This window comes from Haliaeetus albicilla, chromosome 29, assembly GCF_947461875.1.
Source record: "Haliaeetus albicilla chromosome 29, bHalAlb1.1, whole genome shotgun sequence".
NCBI lineage: Eukaryota > Metazoa > Chordata > Aves > Accipitriformes > Accipitridae > Haliaeetus > Haliaeetus albicilla.
The window spans coordinates 5,812,013-5,836,416 of NC_091511.1; the positions used below are offsets into that span (position 1 = coordinate 5,812,013).

Sequence of the window (24,404 nt, forward strand, 5' to 3'; positions counted from 1 at the left end):
GATAGCGGAGCACCCCATGGTTGGTCAAGGACCCCGTTGGGTGGTCCAGAACCCTGTTGGACGATTGAGCGCTCCGTTGACTGTTGGAGCCCCCCATTGGCCAGTCGGGAGGTCTGTTGGGTGATCTGGACTGTCATTGGGCGGTTGAGCAGCCCGTTGAGCATCGGAGCACCCGATTGGGTAGCAGAGTGCCCCATTGGGTCATCAAGGACCCCACTGGGTAGTGGAGGACCCTGTCGGGTGGTCAAGAACTCCGTTGGGCATTCAAGGCCCGCCCCCTCACCCTGTTGGGTTTCGGACCGTCCTGTTGGCCGCAGGGTGGGTGTGGCTGATGTAGCCCCACCCCCCCAGGAAGGCCCGGGAGACCCCGCCCACCCTACGGCAGTTCTTCTGCAGCGCCTTTGCCCTGGCCCACGTCAGCCTGGCCGGCGTGCGGGTGCCCCCGGATGCCCTCAAGTGAGTTCCACCCCCTTGGGGCGGGGCCCCACACCTTATAAGGAGAAAGAGGTGTGGTTTGGTGGGAAGGCCCCACCCATTCCCACCCATAACCCCACCCTCCCCAGGTCTCTCTTCCAGGGCTTGGCCGCCAACACCCACCTGAGCGACCTCCACTTGGACCTGAGTGGTTGTGAGGTGGGGTGGGGAGGGGCGGGGTCTCACAGGGGGAGGAGCTTCTCCCGGGAGGGGGGGGCTCCGCCCACCCCCTCGCCCTGCGGCCATCTTTCCAGCTCCGCTCGCCGGGGGCCCGGGTGCTGCGGGAGCTGCTGGGGGGGGTCAGCGCCGTGGGCAGCCTGGACCTCTCCGACAACGGTGAGGTGGGCTCCTCCCCCTGCATGGGGGTTGCGGGCGGGGCCTGGGACCCCACCCACCACCTGACCCCTCCCATTGGTCCCTTTCTTGCCCCCGCCTTCAGGTTTCGACGCCGATTTGCTGACGCTGGTGCCGGTGCTGGGGAAGAACAAGGCTCTGAAGCACCTTTGGCTGGGCAAGAACTTCAACGTCAAGGCCCGGTGGGTTGGGTTGAGTCCAGGGAGGCCCACCAAGATGCCGGTGGCCAAAGTTGTGTCCGTGGAGGCCCACCTAGACCATAATGGCCAAGGTTGAGTCCATGGAGGTCCACCAAGACCCCAGTGGCCATGGTTGTGTCCATGGAAGCCCACCTAGACGCCAACGGCCAAGGTTGAGTCCATGGAGGCCCACCAAGATGCTGGTGGCCAAGGTTGTGTCCACGGAGGTCCACCTAGACCCCAATAGCCAAGATTGTGTCCATGGAAGTCCACTAAGATGCCAGTGGCCAAGGTTGTGTCCATGGAGGCCCACCAAGATGCCAATGGCCAAGGTTGAGTCCATGGAGGCCCACCAAGATGCTGGTGGCCAAGGTTGTGTCCATGGAAGCCCACCTAGACCCCAATGGCCAAGGTTAAGTCCATGGAGACCCATCGAGACCCATCGAGATGCCCGTGGCTGAGGTTGTGTTCATGGAGGCCCACCAAGATGCCGGTGGCCAAGGTTGTGTCCATGGAAGCCCACCTAGACCCCAATGGCCAAGGTTGAGTTCATGGAGGTCCACCAAGGCCCCAGTGGCCAAGATTGTGTCCATGGAAGTCCACTAAGATGCCAGTGGCCAATGTTGCGTCCATGGAGGCCCACAAAGACCCCAATGGCCAAGGTTGAGTCCATGGAGGTCTAACAAGATGCCAATGGCCAAGGTTGTGTCCATGGAGGCCCACCGAGATGCCGGTGGCCAAGATTGTGTCTACGGAGGTCCACCAAGACCCCAATGGCCAAGGTTGAGTTCATGGAGGTCCACCAAGGCCCCAGTGGCCAAGATTGTGTCCATGGAAGCCCACCTAGCCCCCCTGGGCAGGTCCCAGAATGAGGGGGCCCCCTCTTTCCCCCCCACCCAGGACGCTGGAGGAGATCCTCCAGAAGCTGGTCCAGATGATCCAGGAGGAGGACTGCGTGAGTGGCCCCCGGGGACGGCGGGATGTCCCCTCCGCGGGGTCCCCCGGGTCCCGTGGCACCTCGTGTCCCACCCCGCCCCTTCCCACAAGTCCCTGCAGTCGCTGTCGGTGGCTGACTCTCGCCTGAAAGCCCGGACCAGCATCTTGGTGAATGCGTTGGGCAGCAACGCCTGCCTGGCCAAGGTGGACCTCAGCGGGAACCTGATGGAGGACGTGGGCGCCAAGATGTTGGCCAAGGCCCTGCAGATCAACAGCACCCTCCGGTGGGTGGGGGGGGGACCTCGGTGGGGTGTCCCACGCCCCCCTCCCCGCCCTCACCCACCATCTCCGCGGCAGGAGCCTCACGTGGGACAGGAACAACACGACGGCGGTCGGGTTCCAGGACATCGCCCGCGCCATGCAGAGGTGGGTGGGGTGGGAGGAGACGGCGGGGGGGGCTTCTGGCGTGGCCGAAGCCACCGGGTGGGTGGGATGGATCTAGACCGGCCAACCGGATCTAGACCAGGTGACCCCCGTCTAGACCGGGCAACCAGATCTAGACCAGGCGACCGCTGGATCTAGACCGTCACGCAGATCGAGGCGTGCCAACTGGATCTCCAGAGAGGTCAGCTGGGTCTTGGACCTCCCTGATGGTTCTAGACCGGGCAACTGGATGGAGACGTGGCCGTCTGGTCTAGATAGGTCAATTGGATCGAGGTGGGACGACCAGCTCTGGGTCAGCTGACCTGGTCCAGGCTGGTCAACTTGTTCCTGACCTGCCGACTGGTTCTGGATGGGTCGACCAGTTCTAGGTGGGCCACCTGGGGGTTTGGGGACCCACCAGTTGGTTCTAGACCGGGCAACCACCCATAGACCAGTCACTCCATTTAAGAAAAGTTCACGGGGTCCTGACCAGTCAACTGGTTCTAGACTGGGCAACCACTGCTAGACCAGTCAACCCATTTAAGAAAAGTTCATGGGCTCCTGACCGGTCAACTGGTTCTAGACCAGGCAACCACCCATAGACCAGCCAACCTGTTCCACTCAGGTCAATGGGTTCCCAACTGCTCAACTGGTTCTAGACCAAGCAACCCCCTCTAGACCAGTCAACCCATTTAAGAAAAGTTCATGGGCTCCTGACTGATCAAGTGGTTCTAAACTGGGCAACCACCACTAGACCAGTCACTCCATTTAAGAAAAGTTCATGGGCTCCTGACCGGTCAACTGGTTCTAGACCGGGCAACCACCCATAGACCAGCCAACCTGTTCCACTCAGGTCAATGGGTTCCCAACTGGTCAACTGGTTCTAGACCAAGCAACCCCCTCTAGACCAGTCAACCCATTTAAGAAAAGTTCATGGTCTCCTGACTGGTCAAATGGTTCCAGACTGGGCAACCACCGCTAGACCAGTCAACGCATTTAAGAAAAGTTCACAGGCTCCTGACTGGTCAACTGGTTCTAGACTGGGCAACCACCCATAGACCAGCCAACCCGTTCCACTCGGGTCAATGGGTTCCCAACTGGTCAACTGGTTCTAGACCAGGCAACCCCCTCTAGACCAGTCAACCCATTCCAGACATCTCAATGGGTTCCCAACTGGTCAACTGGTTCTAGACCAGGCAACCCCCTCTAGACCAGTCAACCCATTCCAGACATCTCAATGGGTTCCCAACTGCTCAACCAGTTCCCAACCGCTCAACCCCCTCCCAGTGGGGCAACGACCTCGAGCGGGGACCGCGGGGACCCCCCCTCACCCCCCCGTCCCCTCCCCACAGCAACTACACCTTGACCTTCATGGCCCTGCCCCTCAGCGACCTCACGGCCGCCTACCGCAGCGCCCCGGAGAGGACCGACGCCGTTTGGCAGAAGGTGGGTTGGGGTCGGGGGGGGGACACACACGGCGTCTGTTTTTGGGGGTGGCGGGGGGGCGTGGTGAGGGTCTCGGCCACCTCCTCGTCGCTTCGTGTCCCCCCCCCCCCAACCTCCCGGCAGATCCAATGGTGTCTCCTACGCAACGGCCGCGGCCCCAAGGTGCCGGAGGATCAGGCGCTGCGGCTGCACCGGGGCATCGTCACCAGCACGGCCGAGCAAGTAATCCTGCCCCGGGGCTGGGGGGGGCAGTTGTGGGGCTGGGGGGGCAGTTGTGGGGCTGGGGGGGCAGTTAGGGGGTTGGGGGGCAGTTGTGGGGCTGGAGAGGGAAGTTGGGGGGGGCAATGGGAAGGGGGATGCTTGGGGGGTGGCTGGAGGGATGCTGGGGGGATGCTGGGGAAGATCCTGGTGGGATGCTGGTGGGATGGTGGTGGGATGGTGGTGGGATGGTGGTGGGATGCTGGTGGGATACTGGTGGGATGCCGGTGGGATGCCGGGGAAGATGCTGGTGGGATGCTGGTGGGATGGTGGTGGGATACTGGTGGGATGCCGGTGGGATACTGGTGGGATGGTGGTGGGATGTCGGGGGGATGCTGGGGCAGACCCTGGTGGGATACTGGTGGGATGGTGGTGGGATGCTGGTGGGATGGTGGTGGGATGTCGGGGGGATGCTGGGGCAGACCCTGGGGGGATGGTGGTGGGATGCTGGTGGGATGCTGGTGGGATACTGGTGGGATGTCAGGGGATGCTGGTGGGATGCTGGTGGGATACTGGTGGGATGCTGGTGGGATGGTGGTGGGATGGTGGTGGGATGGTGGTGGGATGTCGGGGGGATGCTGGGGCAGATCCTGGTGGGATGGTGGTGGGGTGCTGGTGGGATACTGGTGGGATGCTGGTGGGATGTCGGGGGGATGCTGGGGCAGATCCTGGTGGGATACTGGTGGGATGCCAGTGGGATGCCAGTGGGATACTGGTGGGATGCTGGTGGGATACTGGTGGGATGGTGGTGGGATGTCAGGGGATGCTGGTGGGATGCTTGGTAGGATACTGGTGGGATGGTGGTGGGATGGTGGTGGGATACTGGTGGGATGCCGGGGAAGATGCTGGTGGGATGCTGGTGGGATGCTGGTGGGATACTGGTGGGATGGTGGTGGGATGGTGGTGGGACGCCGGTGGGATACTGGTGGGACGCCGGCGGGATGCCGGCGGGTGGCGGTGACGGCGGTGGCGCAGATGCTGTGCCGGCTGAGCGGGCGGGTGCAGGCGACGGCGCGGGGGCTGCGGGGGCACCCGGGGGCCCAGCGGGACCTGGCCGACGCTCGGGAGCTGCTGCGGGAGGCCAGGAACGCCCGATCGGTGAGGGCGACCCCCCCCCCCCGGCACCCCAAAACCCCCCGAGCCCCCCACCCTGACCCCCACCCGTCCCGGTGACGCCGTTATGTGTGTGTCCCCCCCCCCCAAAAAAGCTGTTCCCCAGCCTGGCGGCCCTGGGGCGGGTGGTGGCCGGGGACGGACCCGTCCGTCACCTCCTGGAGTCGGTGGCCGGGGACGTGGCCAAGGCGGTGGACAAGGAGCTGCAGGTGAAGGGGTGGGGGGCAACTGGGAGGGACTGGGGGGGGACTGGGGAGCCCCAACGGGGAGACTGGGAGCCCAAACTGGGAGAAGAGACCCCCAACTGGGAGACTGGGAGCCCCAACGGGGAGACTGGGAGCCCAAACTGGGAGAAGAGACCCCCAACTGGGAGACTGGGAGCCCCAACTGGGAGACTGGGAGCCCAAACTGGGAGTCTGGGAGCCCAAACTGGGAGACTGGGAGCCCAAACTGGGAGAAGAGACCCTAAACTGGGAGACTGGGAGCCCCAAGTGGGAGTCTGGGAGCCCAAACTGGGAGACTGGGAGCCCAAACTGGGAGAAGAGACCCTAAACTGGGAGACTGGGAGCCCAAACTGGGAGTCTGGGAGCCCAAACTAGGAGAAGAGACCCCCAACTGGGAGACTGGGAGCCCAAACTGGGAGATCAGGAGCCCCAGCTGGGAGACTGGCAGCCCAAACTGGGAGAAGAGACCCCCAACTGGGAGACTGGGAGCCCCAGCTGGGAGACTGGGAGCCCAAACTGGGAGATCAGGAGCCCCAACTGGGAGACTGGGAGCCCAAACTGGGAGATCAGGAGCCCAAACTGGGAGATAAGGAGCCCCAACTGGGAGACTGGCAGCCCAAACTGGGAGAAGAGACCCCCAACTGGGAGACTGGGAGCCCCAACAGGGAGACTGGGAGCCCAAACTGGGAGAAGAGACCCTAAACTGGGAGACTGGGAGCCCGGGAGCCCCAACTGGGAGTCTGGGAGCCCAAACTGGGAGACTGGGAGCCCAGACTGGGAGAAGAGACCCCCAACTGGGAGACTGGGAGCCCCAACAGGGAGACTGGGAGCCCAAACTGGGAGAAGAGACCCTAAACTGGGAGACTGGGAGCCCGGGAGCCCCAACTGGGAGTCTGGGAGCCCAAACTGGGAGACTGGGAGCCCAGACTGGGAGAAGAGACCCTAAACTGGGAGACTGGGAGCCCCAACTGGGAGTCTGGGAGCCCAAACTGGGAGCCTGGGAGCCCAAACTGGGAGAAGAGACCCTAAACTGGGAGTCTGGAAGCCCAAACTGGGAGTCTGGGAGCCCAAACTGGGAGACTGGGAGCCCAAACTGGGAGAAGAGACCCCCAACTGGGAGTCTGGGAGCCCCAACTGGGAGACTGGGAGCCCAAACTGGGAGATCAGGAGCCCCAACTGGGAGACTGGCAGCCCAAACTGGGAGAAGAGACCCCCAACTGGGAGCCTGGGAGCCCCAACTGGGAGCCTGGGAGCCCAAACTGGGAGAAGAGACCCCCAACTGGGAGACTGGGAGCCCCAACGGGGAGACTGGGAGCCCAAACTGGGAGAAGAGACCCCCAACTGGGAGACTGGGAGCCCCAACGGGGAGACTGGGAGCCCCAACGGGGAGAAGAGACCCTAAACTGGGAGACTGGGAGCCCCAACTGGGAGTCTGGGAGCCCAAACTGGGAGACTGGGAGCCCAAACTGGGAGAAGAGACCCTAAACTGGGAGACTGGGAGCCCAAACTGGGAGTCTGGGAGCCCAAACTGGGAGATCAGGAGCCCCAACTGGGAGACTGGCAGCCCAAACTGGGAGAAGAGACCCTAAACTGGGAGACTGGGAGCCCCAACTGGGAGTCTGGGAGCCCAAACTGGGAGACTGGGAGCCCAAACTGGGAGTCTGGGAGCCCAAACTAGGAGAAGAGACCCCCAACTGGGAGACTGGGAGCCCAAACTGGGAGTCTGGGAGCCCAAACTGGGAGACTGGGAGCCCAAACTGGGAGAAGAGACCCCCAACTGGGAGACTGGGAGCCCAAACTGGGAGACTGGGAGCTCAAACTGGGAGAAGAGACCCTAAACTGGGAGACTGGGAGCCCAAACTGGGAGATTGGGATGTCAAACTGGGAGATCGGGAGCCCAAACTAAGAGAAGAGACCCTGAACTGGGAGACTGGGAGCCCAAACTGGGAGATTGGGATGTCAAACTGGGAGAAGAGACCCTACTGGGAGCCCCAACTGGGAGAATGGCAGCCCAAACTGGGAGAAGAGTCCCCCAACTGGGAGAGTGGGAGCCCCAACTGGGAGATTGGGATGTCAAACTGGGAGAAGGCCCCATCAAACTGGGAGAAGGCCCCCTAAGTGGGAGAAGGAGCCCTAAACTGAGAGAAGGAACCCCCAAACTGGGAGAAGGGCCCCTCAAACTGGGAGAAAGCCCCCTGAAACTGGCAGAAAGACCCCCCAAACTGGGAGAAACACCCCCCAAACTGGGAGAAAGACCCCTGAAACTGGGAGAAAGCCCCCCCAAACTGGGCAAAAGCCCCCTGAAACTGGTAGAAAGCCCCCTGAAACTGGGAGAAGACCCCCCAAACTGGCAGAAAGACTCCCCAAACTGGGAGAAACACCCCCCAAACTGGGAGAAAGCGCCCTGAAACTGGGAGAAGACCCCCTAAACTGGCAGAAAGACCCTTGAAACTGGGAGAAAGCCCCCTAAACTGGGAGAAAGCCCCCTGAAACTGGGAGAAGACCCTGAAACTGGGAGAAAGCCCCTGAAACTGGGAGAAAGCCCCCCCAAACTGGGCAAAAGCCCCCTTAAACTGGGAGAAAGCCCCCCGAAACTGGGAGAAGACCCCCAAACTGGGAGAAGAGCCCCCAAACTGGCAGAAAGCCCCCTGAAACTGGGAGAAGGCCCCTCAAACTGGGAGAAACACCCCCCAAACTGGGAGAAAGACCCCTGAAACTGGGAGAAGACCCCCCAAACTGGGAGAAACCCCCCTGAAACTGGGCAAAAGCCCCCTGAAACTGGGAGAAGACCCCCTAAACTGGGAGAAAGACCCCAGAAACTGGGAGAAGCCCCCCAAACTGGGCAAAAGCCCCCTGAAAGTGGGAGAAAGCCCCCTGAAACTGGGAGAAGAGCCCCCAAACTGGGAGAAAGACCTCCCAAACTGGGAGAAACACCCCCCAAACTGGGAGAAAGCCCCCTGAAACTGGGAGAAGACTCCCCAAACTGGGAGAAAGCCCCCTGAAACTGGGAGAAGACCCCCCAAACTGGGAGAAACACCCCCCAAACTGGGAGAAAGCCCCCTGAAACTGGGAGAAAGCCCCCCCCAAACTGGGCAAAAGCCCCCTTAAACTGGGAGAAAGCCCCCTGAAACTGGGAGAAGACCCCCCAAACTGGGAGAAAGCCCCCCCAAACTGGGAGAAAGCCCCCTGAAACGGGGAGCAGACCCCCTAAACTGGGAGAAAGACCCCAGAAACTGGGAGAAAGACCTCCCAAACTGGGAGAAACACCCCCCAAACTGGGAGAAGACTCCCCAAACTGGGAGAAACACCCCCCAAACTGGGAGAAAGCCCCCTGAAACTGGGAGCAGACCCCCTAAACTGGGAGAAAGACCCCAGAAACTGGGAGAAAGACCTCCCAAACTGGGAGAAAGCCCCCTGAAACTGGGAGAAGACTCCCCAAACTGGGAGAAACAGCCCCCAAACTGGGAGAAGACCCCCCAAACTGGGCGAAACACCCCCCAAACTGGGCAAAAGCCCCCTGAAACTGGGAGAAAACCTCCTGAAACTGGGAGAAGACCCCTGAAACTGGGAGAAAGACTCCCCAAACTGGGAGAAAGCCCCCTGAAACTGGGAGAAGACCCGCCAAAGTGGGAGAAAGACCCTGAAACTGGGAGAAAGCCCCCCCAAACTGGGCAAAAGCCCCCTGAAACTGGGAGAAAGCCCCCTGAAACTGGGAGAAGACCCCCTAAACTGGCAGAAAGACCCCTGAAACTGGGAGAAAGCCCCCTGAAACTGGGAGAAAGACTCCCCAAACTGGGAGAAAGCCCCCTGAAACTGGGAGAAGACCCCCCAAACTGGGAGAAAGCCCCCTGAAACTGGGAGCAGACCCCCTAAACTGGGAGAAAGCCCCCTGAAACTGGGAGAAAGCCCCTCCAAACTGGGCAAAAGCCCCCTGAAACTGGGAGAAAGCCCCCTGAAACTGGGAGAAAGACTCCCCAAACTGGGAGAAAGCGCCCTGAAACTGGGAGAAACACCCCCCAAACTGGGAGAAAGCCCCCTGAAACTGGGAGAAAGCCCCCCCAAACTGGGCAAAAGCCCCCTGAAACTGGGAGAAAGCCCCCTGAAACTGGGAGAAGACCCCCCAAACAGGGAGAAAGCCCCCCCAAACTGGGAGAAAGACCCCTGAAACTGGGAGAGGACCCCCCAAACTGGGAGAAACACCCCCCAAACTGGGAGAAAGCCCCCTGAAACTGGGAGCAGACCCCCTAAACTGGGAGAAAGACCCCAGAAACTGGGAGAAAGACCTCCCAAACTGGGAGAAACACCCCCCAAACTGGGAGAAGACTCCCCAAACTGGGAGAAACAGCCCCCAAACTGGGAGAAGACCCCCCAAACTGGGCGAAACACCCCCCAAACTGGGCAAAAGCCCCCTGAAACTGGGAGAAAACCTCCTGAAACTGGGAGAAGACCCCTGAAACTGGGAGAAAGACTCCCCAAACTGGGAGAAAGCCCCCTGAAACTGGGAGAAGACCCGCCAAAGTGGGAGAAAGACCCTGAAACTGGGAGAAAGCCCCCCCAAACTGGGCAAAAGCCCCCTGAAACTGGGAGAAAGCCCCCTGAAACTGGGAGAAGACCCCCTAAACTGGCAGAAAGACCCCTGAAACTGGGAGAAAGCCCCCTGAAACTGGGAGAAGACCCCCCAAACTGGGAGAAAGACCCTGAAACTGGGAGAAAGCCCCCCCAAACTGGGCAAAAGGCCCCTGAAACTGGTAGAAAGCCTCCTGAAACTGGGAGAAAGCCCCCTGAAACTGGGAGAAGACCCCCCAAACAGGGAGAAAGCCCCCTGAAACTGGGAGAAGACCCCCCAAACTGGGAGAAAGACCCTGAAACTGGGAGAAAGCCCCCCCAAACTGGGCAAAAGGCCCCTGAAACTGGTAGAAAGCCTCCTGAAACTGGGAGAAGACCCCTGAAACTGGGAGAAAGACTCCCCAAACTGGGAGAAAGCCCCCTGAAACTGGGAGAAGACCCGCCAAAGTGGGAGAAAGCCCCCTGAAACTGGGAGAAGACCCCCCAAACTCGGAGAAGACCCCTGAAACTGGGAGAAAGCCCCCTGAAACTGGGAGAAGACCCCCCAAAGAGGGAGAAAGCCCCCCCAAACTGGGAGAAAGACCCCTGAAACTGGGAGAGGACCCCCCAAACTGGGAGAAACACCCCCCAAACTGGGAGAAAGCCCCCTGAAACTGGGAGCAGACCCCCTAAACTGGGAGAAACACCCCCCAAACTGGGAGAAAGCCCCCTGAAACTGGGAGCAGACCCCCTAAACTGGGAGAAAGACCCCAGAAACTGGGAGAAAGACCTCCCAAACTGGGAGAAACACCCCCCAAACTGGGAGAAGACTCCCCAAACTGGGAGAAACAGCCCCCAAACTGGGAGAAGACCCCCCAAACTGGGAGAAACACCCCCAAACTGGGCAAAAGCCCCCTGAAACTGGGAGAAAACCTCCTGAAACTGGGAGAAGACCCCTGAAACTGGGAGAAAGACTCCCCAAACTGGGAGAAAGCCCCCTGAAACTGGGAGAAGACCCCCCAAACTGGGAGAAAGCCCCCTGAAACTGGGAGCAGACCCCCTAAACTGGGAGAAAGCCCCCTGAAACTGGGAGAAAGCCCCTCCAAACTGGGCAAAAGCCCCCTGAAACTGGGAGAAAGCCCCCTGAAACTGGGAGAAAGACTCCCCAAACTGGGAGAAAGCGCCCTGAAACTGGGAGAAACACCCCCCAAACTGGGAGAAAGCCCCCTGAAACTGGGAGAAAGCCCCCCCAAACTGGGCAAAAGCCCCCTGAAACTGGGAGAAAGCCCCCTGAAACTGGGAGAAGACCCCCCAAACAGGGAGAAAGCCCCCCCAAACTGGGAGAAAGACCCCTGAAACTGGGAGAGGACCCCCCAAACTGGGAGAAACACCCCCCAAACTGGGAGAAAGCCCCCTGAAACTGGGAGCAGACCCCCAAACTGGGAGAAAGCCCCCTGAAACTGGGAGAAGACCCGCCAAAGTGGGAGAAAGCCCCCTGAAACTGGGAGAAGACCCCCCAAACTGGGAGAAGACCCCTGAAACTGGGAGAAAGCCCCCTGAAACTGGGAGCAGACTCCCCAAACTGGGAGAAAGCCCCCTGAAACTGGGAGAAGACCCGCCAAAGTGGGAGAAAGCCCCCTGAAACTGGGAGAAGACCCCCCAAACTGGGAGAAACACCCCCCAAACTGGGAGAAAGCCCCCTGAAACTGGGAGCAGACCCCCTAAACTGGGAGAAACACCCCCCAAACTGGGAGAAAGCCCCCTGAAACTGGGAGCAGACCCCCTAAACTGGGAGAAAGACCCCAGAAACTGGGAGAAAGACCTCCCAAACTGGGAGAAACACCCCCCAAACTGGGAGAAGACTCCCCAAACTGGGAGAAACAGCCCCCAAACTGGGAGAAGACCCCCCAAACTGGGCGAAACACCCCCCAAACTGGGCAAAAGCCCCCTGAAACTGGGAGAAAACCTCCTGAAACTGGGAGAAGACCCCTGAAACTGGGAGAAAACCTCCTGAAACTGGGAGAAGACCCCTGAAACTGGGAGAAAGACTCCCCAAACTGGGAGAAAGCCCCCTGAAACTGGGAGCAGACCCCCTAAACTGGGAGAAAGCCCCCTGAAACTGGGAGCAGACCCCCTAAACTGGGAGAAAGCCCCCTGAAACTGGGAGAAAGCCCCTCCAAACTGGGCAAAAGCCCCCTGAAACTGGGAGAAAGCCCCCTGAAACTGGGAGAAGACCCCTGAAACTGGGAGAAAGACTCCCCAAACTGGGAGAAAGCGCCCTGAAACTGGGAGAAACACCCCCCAAACTGGGAGAAAGCCCCCTGAAACTGGGAGAAAGCCCCCCCAAACTGGGCAAAAGCCCCCTGAAACTGGGAGAAAGCCCCCTGAAACCGGGAGAAGACTCCCCAAACTGGGAGAAAGCCCCCCCAAACTGGGAGAAAGACCCCTGAAACTGGGAGAGGACCCCCCAAACTGGGAGAAACACCCCCCAAACTGGGAGAAAGCCCCCTGAAACTGGGAGCAGACCCCCAAACTGGGAGAAAGCCCCCTGAAACTGGGAGCAGACCCCCCAAACTGGGAGAAAGCCCCCCCAAACTGGGAGAAACACCCCCCAAACTGGGAGAAAGCCCCCTGAAACTGGGAGCAGACCCCCTAAACTGGGAGAAACACCCCCCAAACTGGGAGAAAGCCCCCTGAAACTGGGAGCAGACCCCCTAAACTGGGAGAAAGACCCCAGAAACTGGGAGAAAGACCTCCCAAACTGGGAGAAACACCCCCCAAACTGGGAGAAGACTCCCCAAACTGGGAGAAACAGCCCCCAAACTGGGAGAAGACCCCCTAAACTGGGCGAAACACCCCCCAAACTGGGCAAAAGCCCCCTGAAACTGGGAGAAAACCTCCTGAAACTGGGAGAAGACCCCTGAAACTGGGAGAAAGACTCCCCAAACTGGGAGAAAGCCCCCTGAAACTGGGAGAAGACCCCCCAAACTGGGAGAAAGCCCCCTGAAACTGGGAGCAGACCCCCTAAACTGGGAGAAAGCCCCCTGAAACTGGGAGAAAGCCCCTCCAAACTGGGCAAAAGCCCCCTGAAACTGGGAGAAAGCCCCCTGAAACTGGGAGAAAGACTCCCCAAACTGGGAGAAAGCGCCCTGAAACTGGGAGAAACACCCCCCAAACTGGGAGAAAGCCCCCTGAAACTGGGAGAAAGCCCCCCCAAACTGGGCAAAAGCCCCCTGAAACTGGGAGAAAGCCCCCTGAAACTGGGAGAAGACCCCCCAAACAGGGAGAAAGCCCCCCCAAACTGGGAGAAAGACCCCTGAAACTGGGAGAGGACCCCCCAAACTGGGAGAAACACCCCCCAAACTGGGAGAAAGCCCCCTGAAACTGGGAGCAGACCCCCTAAACTGGGAGAAAGACCCCAGAAACTGGGAGAAAGACCTCCCAAACTGGGAGAAACACCCCCCAAACTGGGAGAAGACTCCCCAAACTGGGAGAAACAGCCCCCAAACTGGGAGAAGACCCCCCAAACTGGGCGAAACACCCCCCAAACTGGGCAAAAGCCCCCTGAAACTGGGAGAAAACCTCCTGAAACTGGGAGAAGACCCCTGAAACTGGGAGAAAGACTCCCCAAACTGGGAGAAAGCCCCCTGAAACTGGGAGAAGACCCCCCAAACTGGGAGAAAGCCCCCTGAAACTGGGAGCAGACCCCCTAAACTGGGAGAAAGCCCCCTGAAACTGGGAGAAAGCCCCTCCAAACTGGGCAAAAGCCCCCTGAAACTGGGAGAAAGCCCCCTGAAACTGGGAGAAAGACTCCCCAAACTGGGAGAAAGCGCCCTGAAACTGGGAGAAACACCCCCCAAACTGGAAGAAAGCCCCCTGAAACTGGGAGAAAGCCCCCCCAAACTGGGCAAAAGCCCCCTGAAACTGGGAGAAAGCCCCCTGAAACTGGGAGAAGACCCCCTAAACTGGCAGAAAGACCCCTGAAACTGGGAGAAAGCCCCCTGAAACTGGGAGAAGACCCGCCAAAGTGGGAGAAAGACCCTGAAACTGGGAGAAAGCCCCCCCAAACTGGGCAAAAGCCCCCTGAAACTGGGAGAAAGCCCCCTGAAACTGGGAGAAGACCCCCTAAACTGGCAGAAAGACCCCTGAAACTGGGAGAAAGCCCCCTGAAACTGGGAGAAGACCCGCCAAAGTGGGAGAAAGACCCTGAAACTGGGAGAAAGCCCCCCCAAACTGGGCAAAAGGCCCCTGAAACTGGTAGAAAGCCTCCTGAAACTGGGAGAAGACCCCTGAAACTGGGAGAAAGACTCCCCAAACTGGGAGAAAGCCCCCTGAAACTGGGAGAAGACCCGCCAAAGTGGGAGAAAGCCCCCTGAAACTGGGAGAAGACCCCCCAAAGAGGGAGAAAGCCCCCCCAAACTGGGAGAAAGACCCCTGAAACTGGGAGAGGACCCCCCAAACTGGGAGAAACACCCCCCAAACTGGGAGAAAGCCCCCTGAAACTGGGAGCAGACCCCCTAAACTGGGAGAAACACCCCCCAAACTGGGAGAAAGCCCCCTGAAACTGGGAGCAGACCCCCTAAACTGGGAGAAAGACCCCAGAAACTGGGAGAAAGACCTCCCAAACTGGGAGAAACACCCCCCAAACTGGGAGAAGACTCCCCAAACTGGGAGAAACAGCCCCCAAACTGGGAGAAGACTCCCCAAACTGGGAGAAACAGCCCCCAAACTGGGAGAAGACCCCCCAAACTGGGCGAAACACCCCCCAAACTGGGCAAAAGCCCCCTGAAACTGGGAGAAAACCTCCTGAAACTGGGAGAAGACCCCTGAAACTGGGAGAAAGACTCCCCAAACTGGGAGAAAGCCCCCTGAAACTGGGAGAAGACCCCCCAAACTGGGAGAAAGCCCCCTGAAACTGGGAGCAGACCCCCTAAACTGGGAGAAAGCCCCCTGAAACTGGGAGAAAGCCCCTCCAAACTGGGCAAAAGCCCCCTGAAACTGGGAGAAAGCCCCCTGAAACTGGGAGAAAGACTCCCCAAACTGGGAGAAAGCGCCCTGAAACTGGGAGAAACACCCCCCAAACTGGGAGAAAGCCCCCTGAAACTGGGAGAAAGCCCCCCCAAACTGGGCAAAAGCCCCCTGAAACTGGGAGAAAGCCCCCTGAAACTGGGAGAAGACCCCCCAAACAGGGAGAAAGCCCCCCCAAACTGGGAGAAAGACCCCTGAAACTGGGAGAGGACCCCCCAAACTGGGAGAAACACCCCCCAAACTGGGAGAAAGCCCCCTGAAACTGGGAGCAGACCCCCTAAACTGGGAGAAAGACCCCAGAAACTGGGAGAAAGACCTCCCAAACTGGGAGAAACACCCCCCAAACTGGGAGAAGACTCCCCAAACTGGGAGAAACAGCCCCCAAACTGGGAGAAGACCCCCCAAACTGGGCGAAACACCCCCCAAACTGGGCAAAAGCCCCCTGAAACTGGGAGAAAACCTCCTGAAACTGGGAGAAGACCCCTGAAACTGGGAGAAAGACTCCCCAAACTGGGAGAAAGCCCCCTGAAACTGGGAGAAGACCCGCCAAAGTGGGAGAAAGACCCTGAAACTGGGAGAAAGCCCCCCCAAACTGGGCAAAAGCCCCCTGAAACTGGGAGAAAGCCCCCTGAAACTGGGAGAAGACCCCCTAAACTGGCAGAAAGACCCCTGAAACTGGGAGAAAGCCCCCTGAAACTGGGAGAAGACCCCCCAAACTGGGAGAAAGACCCTGAAACTGGGAGAAAGCCCCCCCAAACTGGGCAAAAGCCCCCTGAAACTGGGAGAAAGCCTCCTGAAACTGGGAGAAAGCCCCCTGAAACTGGGAGAAGACCCCCCAAACAGGGAGAAAGCCCCCTGAAACTGGGAGAAGACCCCCCAAACTGGGAGAAAGACCCTGAAACTGGGAGAAAGCCCCCCCAAACTGGGCAAAAGGCCCCTGAAACTGGTAGAAAGCCTCCTGAAACTGGGAGAAGACCCCTGAAACTGGGAGAAAGACTCCCCAAACTGGGAGAAAGCGCCCTGAAACTGGGAGAAACACCCCCCAAACTGGGAGAAAGCCCCCTGAAACTGGGAGAAAGCCCCCCCAAACTGGGCAAAAGCCCCCTGAAACTGGGAGAAAGCCCCCTGAAACTGGGAGAAGACCCCCCAAACAGGGAGAAAGCCCCCCCAAACTGGGAGAAAGACCCCTGAAACTGGGAGAGGACCCCCCAAACTGGGAGAAACACCCCCCAAACTGGGAGAAAGCCCCCTGAAACTGGGAGCAGACCCCCAAACTGGGAGAAAGCCCCCTGAAACTGGGAGAAGACCCGCCAAAGTGGGAGAAAGCCCCCTGAAACTGGGAGAAGACCCCCCAAACTGGGAGAAGACCCCTGAAACTGGGAGAAAGCCCCCTGAAACTGGGAGCAGACTCCCCAAACTGGGAGAAAGCCCCCTGAAACTGGGAGAAGACCCGCCAAAGTGGGAGAAAGCCCCCTGAAACTGGGAGAAGACCCCCCAAACTGGGAGAAGACCCCTGAAACTGGGAGAAAGCCCCCTGAAACTGGGAGAAGACCCCCCAAAGAGGGAGAAAGCCCCCCCAAACTGGGAGAAAGACCCCTGAAACTGGGAGAGGACCCCCCAAACTGGGAGAAACACCCCCCAAACTGGGAGAAAGCCCCCTGAAACTGGGAGCAGACCCCCTAAACTGGGAGAAACACCCCCCAAACTGGGAGAAAGCCCCCTGAAACTGGGAGCAGACCCCCTAAACTGGGAGAAAGACCCCAGAAACTGGGAGAAAGACCTCCCAAACTGGGAGAAACACCCCCCAAACTGGGAGAAGACTCCCCAAACTGGGAGAAACAGCCCCCAAACTGGGAGAAGACCCCCCAAACTGGGCGAAACACCCCCCAAACTGGGCAAAAGCCCCCTGAAACTGGGAGAAAACCTCCTGAAACTGGGAGAAGACCCCTGAAACTGGGAGAAAACCTCCTGAAACTGGGAGAAGACCCCTGAAACTGGGAGAAAGACTCCCCAAACTGGGAGAAAGCCCCCTGAAACTGGGAGCAGACTCCCCAAACTGGGAGAAAGCGCCCTGAAACTGGGAGAAACACCCCCCAAACTGGGAGAAAGCCCCCTGAAACTGGGAGAAAGCCCCCCCAAACTGGGCAAAAGCCCCCTGAAACTGGGAGAAAGCCCCCTGAAACTGGGAGAAGACCCCCCAAACAGGGAGAAAGCCCCCCCAAACTGGGAGAAAGACCCCTGAAACTGGGAGAGGACCCCCCAAACTGGGAGAAACACCCCCCAAACTGGGAGAAAGCCCCCTGAAACTGGGAGCAGACCCCCTAAACTGGGAGAAAGACCCCAGAAACTGGGAGAAAGACCTCCCAAACTGGGAGAAACACCCCCCAAACTGGGAGAAGACTCCCCAAACTGGGAGAAACAGCCCCCAAACTGGGAGAAGACCCCCCAAACTGGGCGAAACACCCCCCAAACTGGGCAAAAGCCCCCTGAAACTGGGAGAAAACCTCCTGAAACTGGGAGAAGACCCCTGAAACTGGGAGAAAGACTCCCCAAACTGGGAGAAAGCCCCCTGAAACTGGGAGAAGACCCGCCAAAGTGGGAGAAAGACCCTGAAACTGGGAGAAAGCCCCCCCAAACTGGGCAAAAGCCCCCTGAAACTGGGAGAAGACCCCCTAAACTGGCAGAAAGACCCCTGAAACTGGGAGAAAGCCCCCTGAAACTGGGAGAAGACCCCCCAAACTGGGAGAAAGACCCTGAAACTGGGAGAAAGCCCCCCCAAACTGGGCAAAAGGCCCCTGAAACTGGTAGAAAGCCTCCTGAAACTGGGAGAAAGCCCCCTGAAACTGGGAGAAGACCCCCCAAACAGGGAGAAAGCCCCCTGAAACTGGGAGAAGACCCCCCAAACTGGGAGAAAGACCCTGAAACTGGGAGAAAGCCCCCCCAAACTGGGCAAAAGGCCCCTGAAACTGGTAGAAAGCCTCCTGAAACTGGGAGAAGACCCCTGAAACTGGGAGAAAGACTCCCCAAACTGGGAGAAAGCCCCCTGAAACTGGGAGAAGACCCGCCAAAGTGGGAGAAAGCCCCCTGAAACTGGGAGAAGACCCCCCAAACTGGGAGAAGACCCCTGAAACTGGGAGAAAGCCCCCTGAAACTGGGAGAAGACCCCCCAAAGAGGGAGAAAGCCCCCCCAAACTGGGAGAAAGACCCCTGAAACTGGGAGAGGACCCCCCAAACTGGGAGAAACACCCCCCAAACTGGGAGAAAGCCCCCTGAAACTGGGAGCAGACCCCCTAAACTGGGAGAAACACCCCCCAAACTGGGAGAAAGCCCCCTGAAACTGGGAGCAGACCCCCTAAACTGGGAGAAAGACCCCAGAAACTGGGAGAAAGACCTCCCAAACTGGGAGAAACACCCCCCAAACTGGGAGAAGACTCCCCAAACTGGGAGAAACAGCCCCCAAACTGGGAGAAGACCCCCCAAACTGGGAGAAACACCCCCAAACTGGGCAAAAGCCCCCTGAAACTGGGAGAAAACCTCCTGAAACTGGGAGAAGACCCCTGAAACTGGGAGAAAGACTCCCCAAACTGGGAGAAAGCCCCCTGAAACTGGGAGAAGACCCCCCAAACTGGGAGAAAGCCCCCTGAAACTGGGAGCAGACCCCCTAAACTGGGAGAAAGCCCCCTGAAACTGGGAGAAAGCCCCTCCAAACTGGGCAAAAGCCCCCTGAAACTGGGAGAAAGCCCCCTGAAACTGGGAGAAAGACTCCCCAAACTGGGAGAAAGCGCCCTGAAACTGGGAGAAACACCCCCCAAACTGGGAGAAAGCCCCCTGAAACTGGGAGAAAGCCCCCCCAAACTGGGCAAAAGCCCCCTGAAACTGGGAGAAAGCCCCCTGAAACTGGGAGAAGACCCCCCAAACAGGGAGAAAGCCCCCCCAAACTGGGAGAAAGACCCCTGAAACTGGGAGAGGACCCCCCAAACTGGGAGAAACACCCCCCAAACTGGGAGAAAGCCCCCTGAAACTGGGAGCAGACCCCCAAACTGGGAGAAAGCCCCCTGAAACTGGGAGAAGACCCGCCAAAGTGGGAGAAAGCCCCCTGAAACTGGGAGAAGACCCCCCAAACTGGGAGAAGACCCCTGAAACTGGGAGAAAGCCCCCTGAAACTGGGAGCAGACTCCCCAAACTGGGAGAAAGCCCCCTGAAACTGGGAGAAGACCCGCCAAAGTGGGAGAAAGCCCCCTGAAACTGGGAGAAGACCCCCCAAACTGGGAGAAGACCCCTGAAACTGGGAGAAAGCCCCCTGAAACTGGGAGAAGACCCCCCAAAGAGGGAGAAAGCCCCCCCAAACTGGGAGAAAGACCCCTGAAACTGGGAGAGGACCCCCCAAACTGGGAGAAACACCCCCCAAACTGGGAGAAAGCCCCCTGAAACTGGGAGCAGACCCCCTAAACTGGGAGAAACACCCCCCAAACTGGGAGAAAGCCCCCTGAAACTGGGAGCAGACCCCCTAAACTGGGAGAAAGACCCCAGAAACTGGGAGAAAGACCTCCCAAACTGGGAGAAACACCCCCCAAACTGGGAGAAGACTCCCCAAACTGGGAGAAACAGCCCCCAAACTGGGAGAAGACCCCCCAAACTGGGCGAAACACCCCCCAAACTGGGCAAAAGCCCCCTGAAACTGGGAGAAAACCTCCTGAAACTGGGAGAAGACCCCTGAAACTGGGAGAAAACCTCCTGAAACTGGGAGAAGACCCCTGAAACTGGGAGAAAGACTCCCCAAACTGGGAGAAAGCCCCCTGAAACTGGGAGCAGACCCCCTAAACTGGGAGAAAGCCCCCTGAAACTGGGAGCAGACCCCCTAAACTGGGAGAAAGCCCCCTGAAACTGGGAGAAAGCCCCTCCAAACTGGGCAAAAGCCCCCTGAAACTGGGAGAAAGCCCCCTGAAACTGGGAGAAGACCCCTGAAACTGGGAGAAAGACTCCCCAAACTGGGAGAAAGCGCCCTGAAACTGGGAGAAACACCCCCCAAACTGGGAGAAAGCCCCCTGAAACTGGGAGAAAGCCCCCCCAAACTGGGCAAAAGCCCCCTGAAACTGGGAGAAAGCCCCCTGAAACCGGGAGAAGACTCCCCAAACTGGGAGAAAGCCCCCCCAAACTGGGAGAAAGACCCCTGAAACTGGGAGAGGACCCCCCAAACTGGGAGAAACACCCCCCAAACTGGGAGAAAGCCCCCTGAAACTGGGAGCAGACCCCCAAACTGGGAGAAAGCCCCCTGAAACTGGGAGCAGACCCCCCAAACTGGGAGAAAGCCCCCCCAAACTGGGAGAAACACCCCCCAAACTGGGAGAAAGCCCCCTGAAACTGGGAGCAGACCCCCTAAACTGGGAGAAACACCCCCCAAACTGGGAGAAAGCCCCCTGAAACTGGGAGCAGACCCCCTAAACTGGGAGAAAGACCCCAGAAACTGGGAGAAAGACCTCCCAAACTGGGAGAAACACCCCCCAAACTGGGAGAAGACTCCCCAAACTGGGAGAAACAGCCCCCAAACTGGGAGAAGACCCCCTAAACTGGGCGAAACACCCCCCAAACTGGGCAAAAGCCCCCTGAAACTGGGAGAAAACCTCCTGAAACTGGGAGAAGACCCCTGAAACTGGGAGAAAGACTCCCCAAACTGGGAGAAAGCCCCCTGAAACTGGGAGAAGACCCCCCAAACTGGGAGAAAGCCCCCTGAAACTGGGAGCAGACCCCCTAAACTGGGAGAAAGCCCCCTGAAACTGGGAGAAAGCCCCTCCAAACTGGGCAAAAGCCCCCTGAAACTGGGAGAAAGCCCCCTGAAACTGGGAGAAAGACTCCCCAAACTGGGAGAAAGCGCCCTGAAACTGGGAGAAACACCCCCCAAACTGGGAGAAAGCCCCCTGAAACTGGGAGAAAGCCCCCCCAAACTGGGCAAAAGCCCCCTGAAACTGGGAGAAAGCCCCCTGAAACTGGGAGAAGACCCCCCAAACAGGGAGAAAGCCCCCCCAAACTGGGAGAAAGACCCCTGAAACTGGGAGAGGACCCCCCAAACTGGGAGAAACACCCCCCAAACTGGGAGAAAGCCCCCTGAAACTGGGAGCAGACCCCCTAAACTGGGAGAAAGACCCCAGAAACTGGGAGAAAGACCTCCCAAACTGGGAGAAACACCCCCCAAACTGGGAGAAGACTCCCCAAACTGGGAGAAACAGCCCCCAAACTGGGAGAAGACCCCCCAAACTGGGCGAAACACCCCCCAAACTGGGCAAAAGCCCCCTGAAACTGGGAGAAAACCTCCTGAAACTGGGAGAAGACCCCTGAAACTGGGAGAAAGACTCCCCAAACTGGGAGAAAGCCCCCTGAAACTGGGAGAAGACCCCCCAAACTGGGAGAAAGCCCCCTGAAACTGGGAGCAGACCCCCTAAACTGGGAGAAAGCCCCCTGAAACTGGGAGAAAGCCCCTCCAAACTGGGCAAAAGCCCCCTGAAACTGGGAGAAAGCCCCCTGAAACTGGGAGAAAGACTCCCCAAACTGGGAGAAAGCGCCCTGAAACTGGGAGAAACACCCCCCAAACTGGAAGAAAGCCCCCTGAAACTGGGAGAAAGCCCCCCCAAACTGGGCAAAAGCCCCCTGAAACTGGGAGAAAGCCCCCTGAAACTGGGAGAAGACCCCCTAAACTGGCAGAAAGACCCCTGAAACTGGGAGAAAGCCCCCTGAAACTGGGAGAAGACCCCCCAAACTGGGAGAAAGACCCTGAAACTGGGAGAAAGCCCCCCCAAACTGGGCAAAAGGCCCCTGAAACTGGTAGAAAGCCTCCTGAAACTGGGAGAAGACCCCTGAAACTGGGAGAAACACCCCCCAAACTGGGAGAAAGCCCCCTGAAACTGGGAGAAGACTCCCCAAACTGGGAGAAACACCCCCCAAACTGGGAGAAAGCCCCCTGAAACTGGGAGAAAGCCCCCCCCAAACTGGGCAAAAGCCCCCTTAAACTGGGAGAAAGCCCCCTGAAACTGGGAGACGACCCCCCAAACTGGGAGAAACACCCCCCAAACTGGCAGAAAGCCCCCTGAAACTGGGAGAAGACCCCCAAAATTGGGAGAAAGCCCCCTGAAACTGGCAGAAACACCCCCAAACTGGGAGAAACACCCCCCAAACTGGGAGAAAGCCCCCTGAAACTGGTAGAAAGCCTCCTGAAACTGGGAGAAGACCCCTGAAACTGGGAGAAAGACTCCCCAAACTGGGAGAAAGCGCCCTGAAACTGGGAGAAGACCCGCCAAACTGGGAGAAAGCCCCCTGAAACTGGGAGAAAGCCCCCCCAAACTGGGCAAAAGCCCCCTGAAACTGGGAGAAAGCCCCCTGAAACTGGGAGAAGACCCCCCAAAGAGGGAGAAAGCCCCCCTAAACTGGGAGAAAGACCCCAGAAACTGGGAGAAAGACCTCCCAAACTGGGAGAAACACCCCCCAAACTGGGAGAAGACTCCCCAAACTGGGAGAAACACCCCCCAAACTGGGAGAAAGCCCCCTGAAACTGGGAGCAGACCCCCTAAACTGGGAGAAACACCCCCCAAACTGGGAGAAAGCCCCCTGAAACTGGGAGCAGACCCCCTAAACTGGGAGAAAGACCCCAGAAACTGGGAGAAAGACCTCCCAAACTGGGAGAAACACCCCCCAAACTGGGAGAAGACTCCCCAAACTGGGAGAAACAGCCCCCAAACTGGGAGAAGACCCCCCAAACTGGGAGAAACACCCCCCAAACTGGGCAAAAGCCCCCTGAAACTGGGAGAAAACCTCCTGAAACTGGGAGAAGACCCCTGAAACTGGGAGAAAACCTCCTGAAACTGGGAGAAGACCCCTGAAACTGGGAGAAAGACTCCCCAAACTGGGAGAAAGCCCCCTGAAACTGGGAGCAGACCCCCTAAACTGGGAGAAAGCCCCCTGAAACTGGGAGCAGACCCCCTAAACTGGGAGAAAGCCCCCTGAAACTGGGAGAAAGCCCCTCCAAACTGGGCAAAAGCCCCCTGAAACTGGGAGAAAGCCCCCTGAAACTGGGAGAAGACCCCTGAAACTGGGAGAAAGACTCCCCAAACTGGGAGAAAGCGCCCTGAAACTGGGAGAAACACCCCCCAAACTGGGAGAAAGCCCCCTGAAACTGGGAGAAAGCCCCCCCAAACTGGGCAAAAGCCCCCTGAAACTGGGAGAAAGCCCCCTGAAACTGGGAGAAGACCCCCCAAACAGGGAGAAAGCCCCCCCAAACTGGGAGAAAGACCCCTGAAACTGGGAGAGGACCCCCCAAACTGGGAGAAACACCCCCCAAACTGGGAGAAAGCCCCCTGAAACTGGGAGCAGACCCCCAAACTGGGAGAAAGCCCCCTGAAACTGGGAGCAGACCCCCCAAACTGGGAGAAAGCCCCCCCAAACTGGGAGAAACACCCCCCAAACTGGGAGAAAGCCCCCTGAAACTGGGAGCAGACCCCCTAAACTGGGAGAAACACCCCCCAAACTGGGAGAAAGCCCCCTGAAACTGGGAGCAGACCCCCTAAACTGGGAGAAAGACCCCAGAAACTGGGAGAAAGACCTCCCAAACTGGGAGAAACACCCCCCAAACTGGGAGAAGACTCCCCAAACTGGGAGAAACAGCCCCCAAACTGGGAGAAGACCCCCTAAACTGGGCGAAACACCCCCCAAACTGGGCAAAAGCCCCCTGAAACTGGGAGAAAACCTCCTGAAACTGGGAGAAGACCCCTGAAACTGGGAGAAAGACTCCCCAAACTGGGAGAAAGCCCCCTGAAACTGGGAGAAGACCCCCCAAACTGGGAGAAAGCCCCCTGAAACTGGGAGCAGACCCCCTAAACTGGGAGAAAGCCCCCTGAAACTGGGAGAAAGCCCCTCCAAACTGGGCAAAAGCCCCCTGAAACTGGGAGAAAGCCCCCTGAAACTGGGAGAAAGACTCCCCAAACTGGGAGAAAGCGCCCTGAAACTGGGAGAAACACCCCCCAAACTGGGAGAAAGCCCCCTGAAACTGGGAGAAAGCCCCCCCAAACTGGGCAAAAGCCCCCTGAAACTGGGAGAAAGCCCCCTGAAACTGGGAGAAGACCCCCCAAACAGGGAGAAAGCCCCCCCAAACTGGGAGAAAGACCCCTGAAACTGGGAGAGGACCCCCCAAACTGGGAGAAACACCCCCCAAACTGGGAGAAAGCCCCCTGAAACTGGGAGCAGACCCCCTAAACTGGGAGAAAGACCCCAGAAACTGGGAGAAAGACCTCCCAAACTGGGAGAAACACCCCCCAAACTGGGAGAAGACTCCCCAAACTGGGAGAAACAGCCCCCAAACTGGGAGAAGACCCCCCAAACTGGGCGAAACACCCCCCAAACTGGGCAAAAGCCCCCTGAAACTGGGAGAAAACCTCCTGAA

The 24,404-nt window shown here is 58.8% G+C and overlaps 1 protein-coding gene across 1 annotated transcript in view; it reads left to right on the forward strand.

The window, feature by feature from the left end:
- The window catches only part of CARMIL3 (capping protein regulator and myosin 1 linker 3), a 70,620-nt gene that overhangs the window by 30,017 nt on the left and 16,199 nt on the right, over positions 1 to 24,404 (forward strand). Inside the window, 11 exon segments of the mRNA XM_069773897.1 lie at positions 352 to 456; positions 564 to 633; positions 729 to 810; positions 914 to 1,010; positions 1,908 to 1,962; positions 2,055 to 2,227; positions 2,301 to 2,369; positions 3,719 to 3,812; positions 3,936 to 4,034; positions 5,046 to 5,168; positions 5,279 to 5,392. Coding sequence (XP_069629998.1) covers positions 352 to 456; positions 564 to 633; positions 729 to 810; positions 914 to 1,010; positions 1,908 to 1,962; positions 2,055 to 2,227; positions 2,301 to 2,369; positions 3,719 to 3,812; positions 3,936 to 4,034; positions 5,046 to 5,168; positions 5,279 to 5,392 — 1,081 coding nt within the window.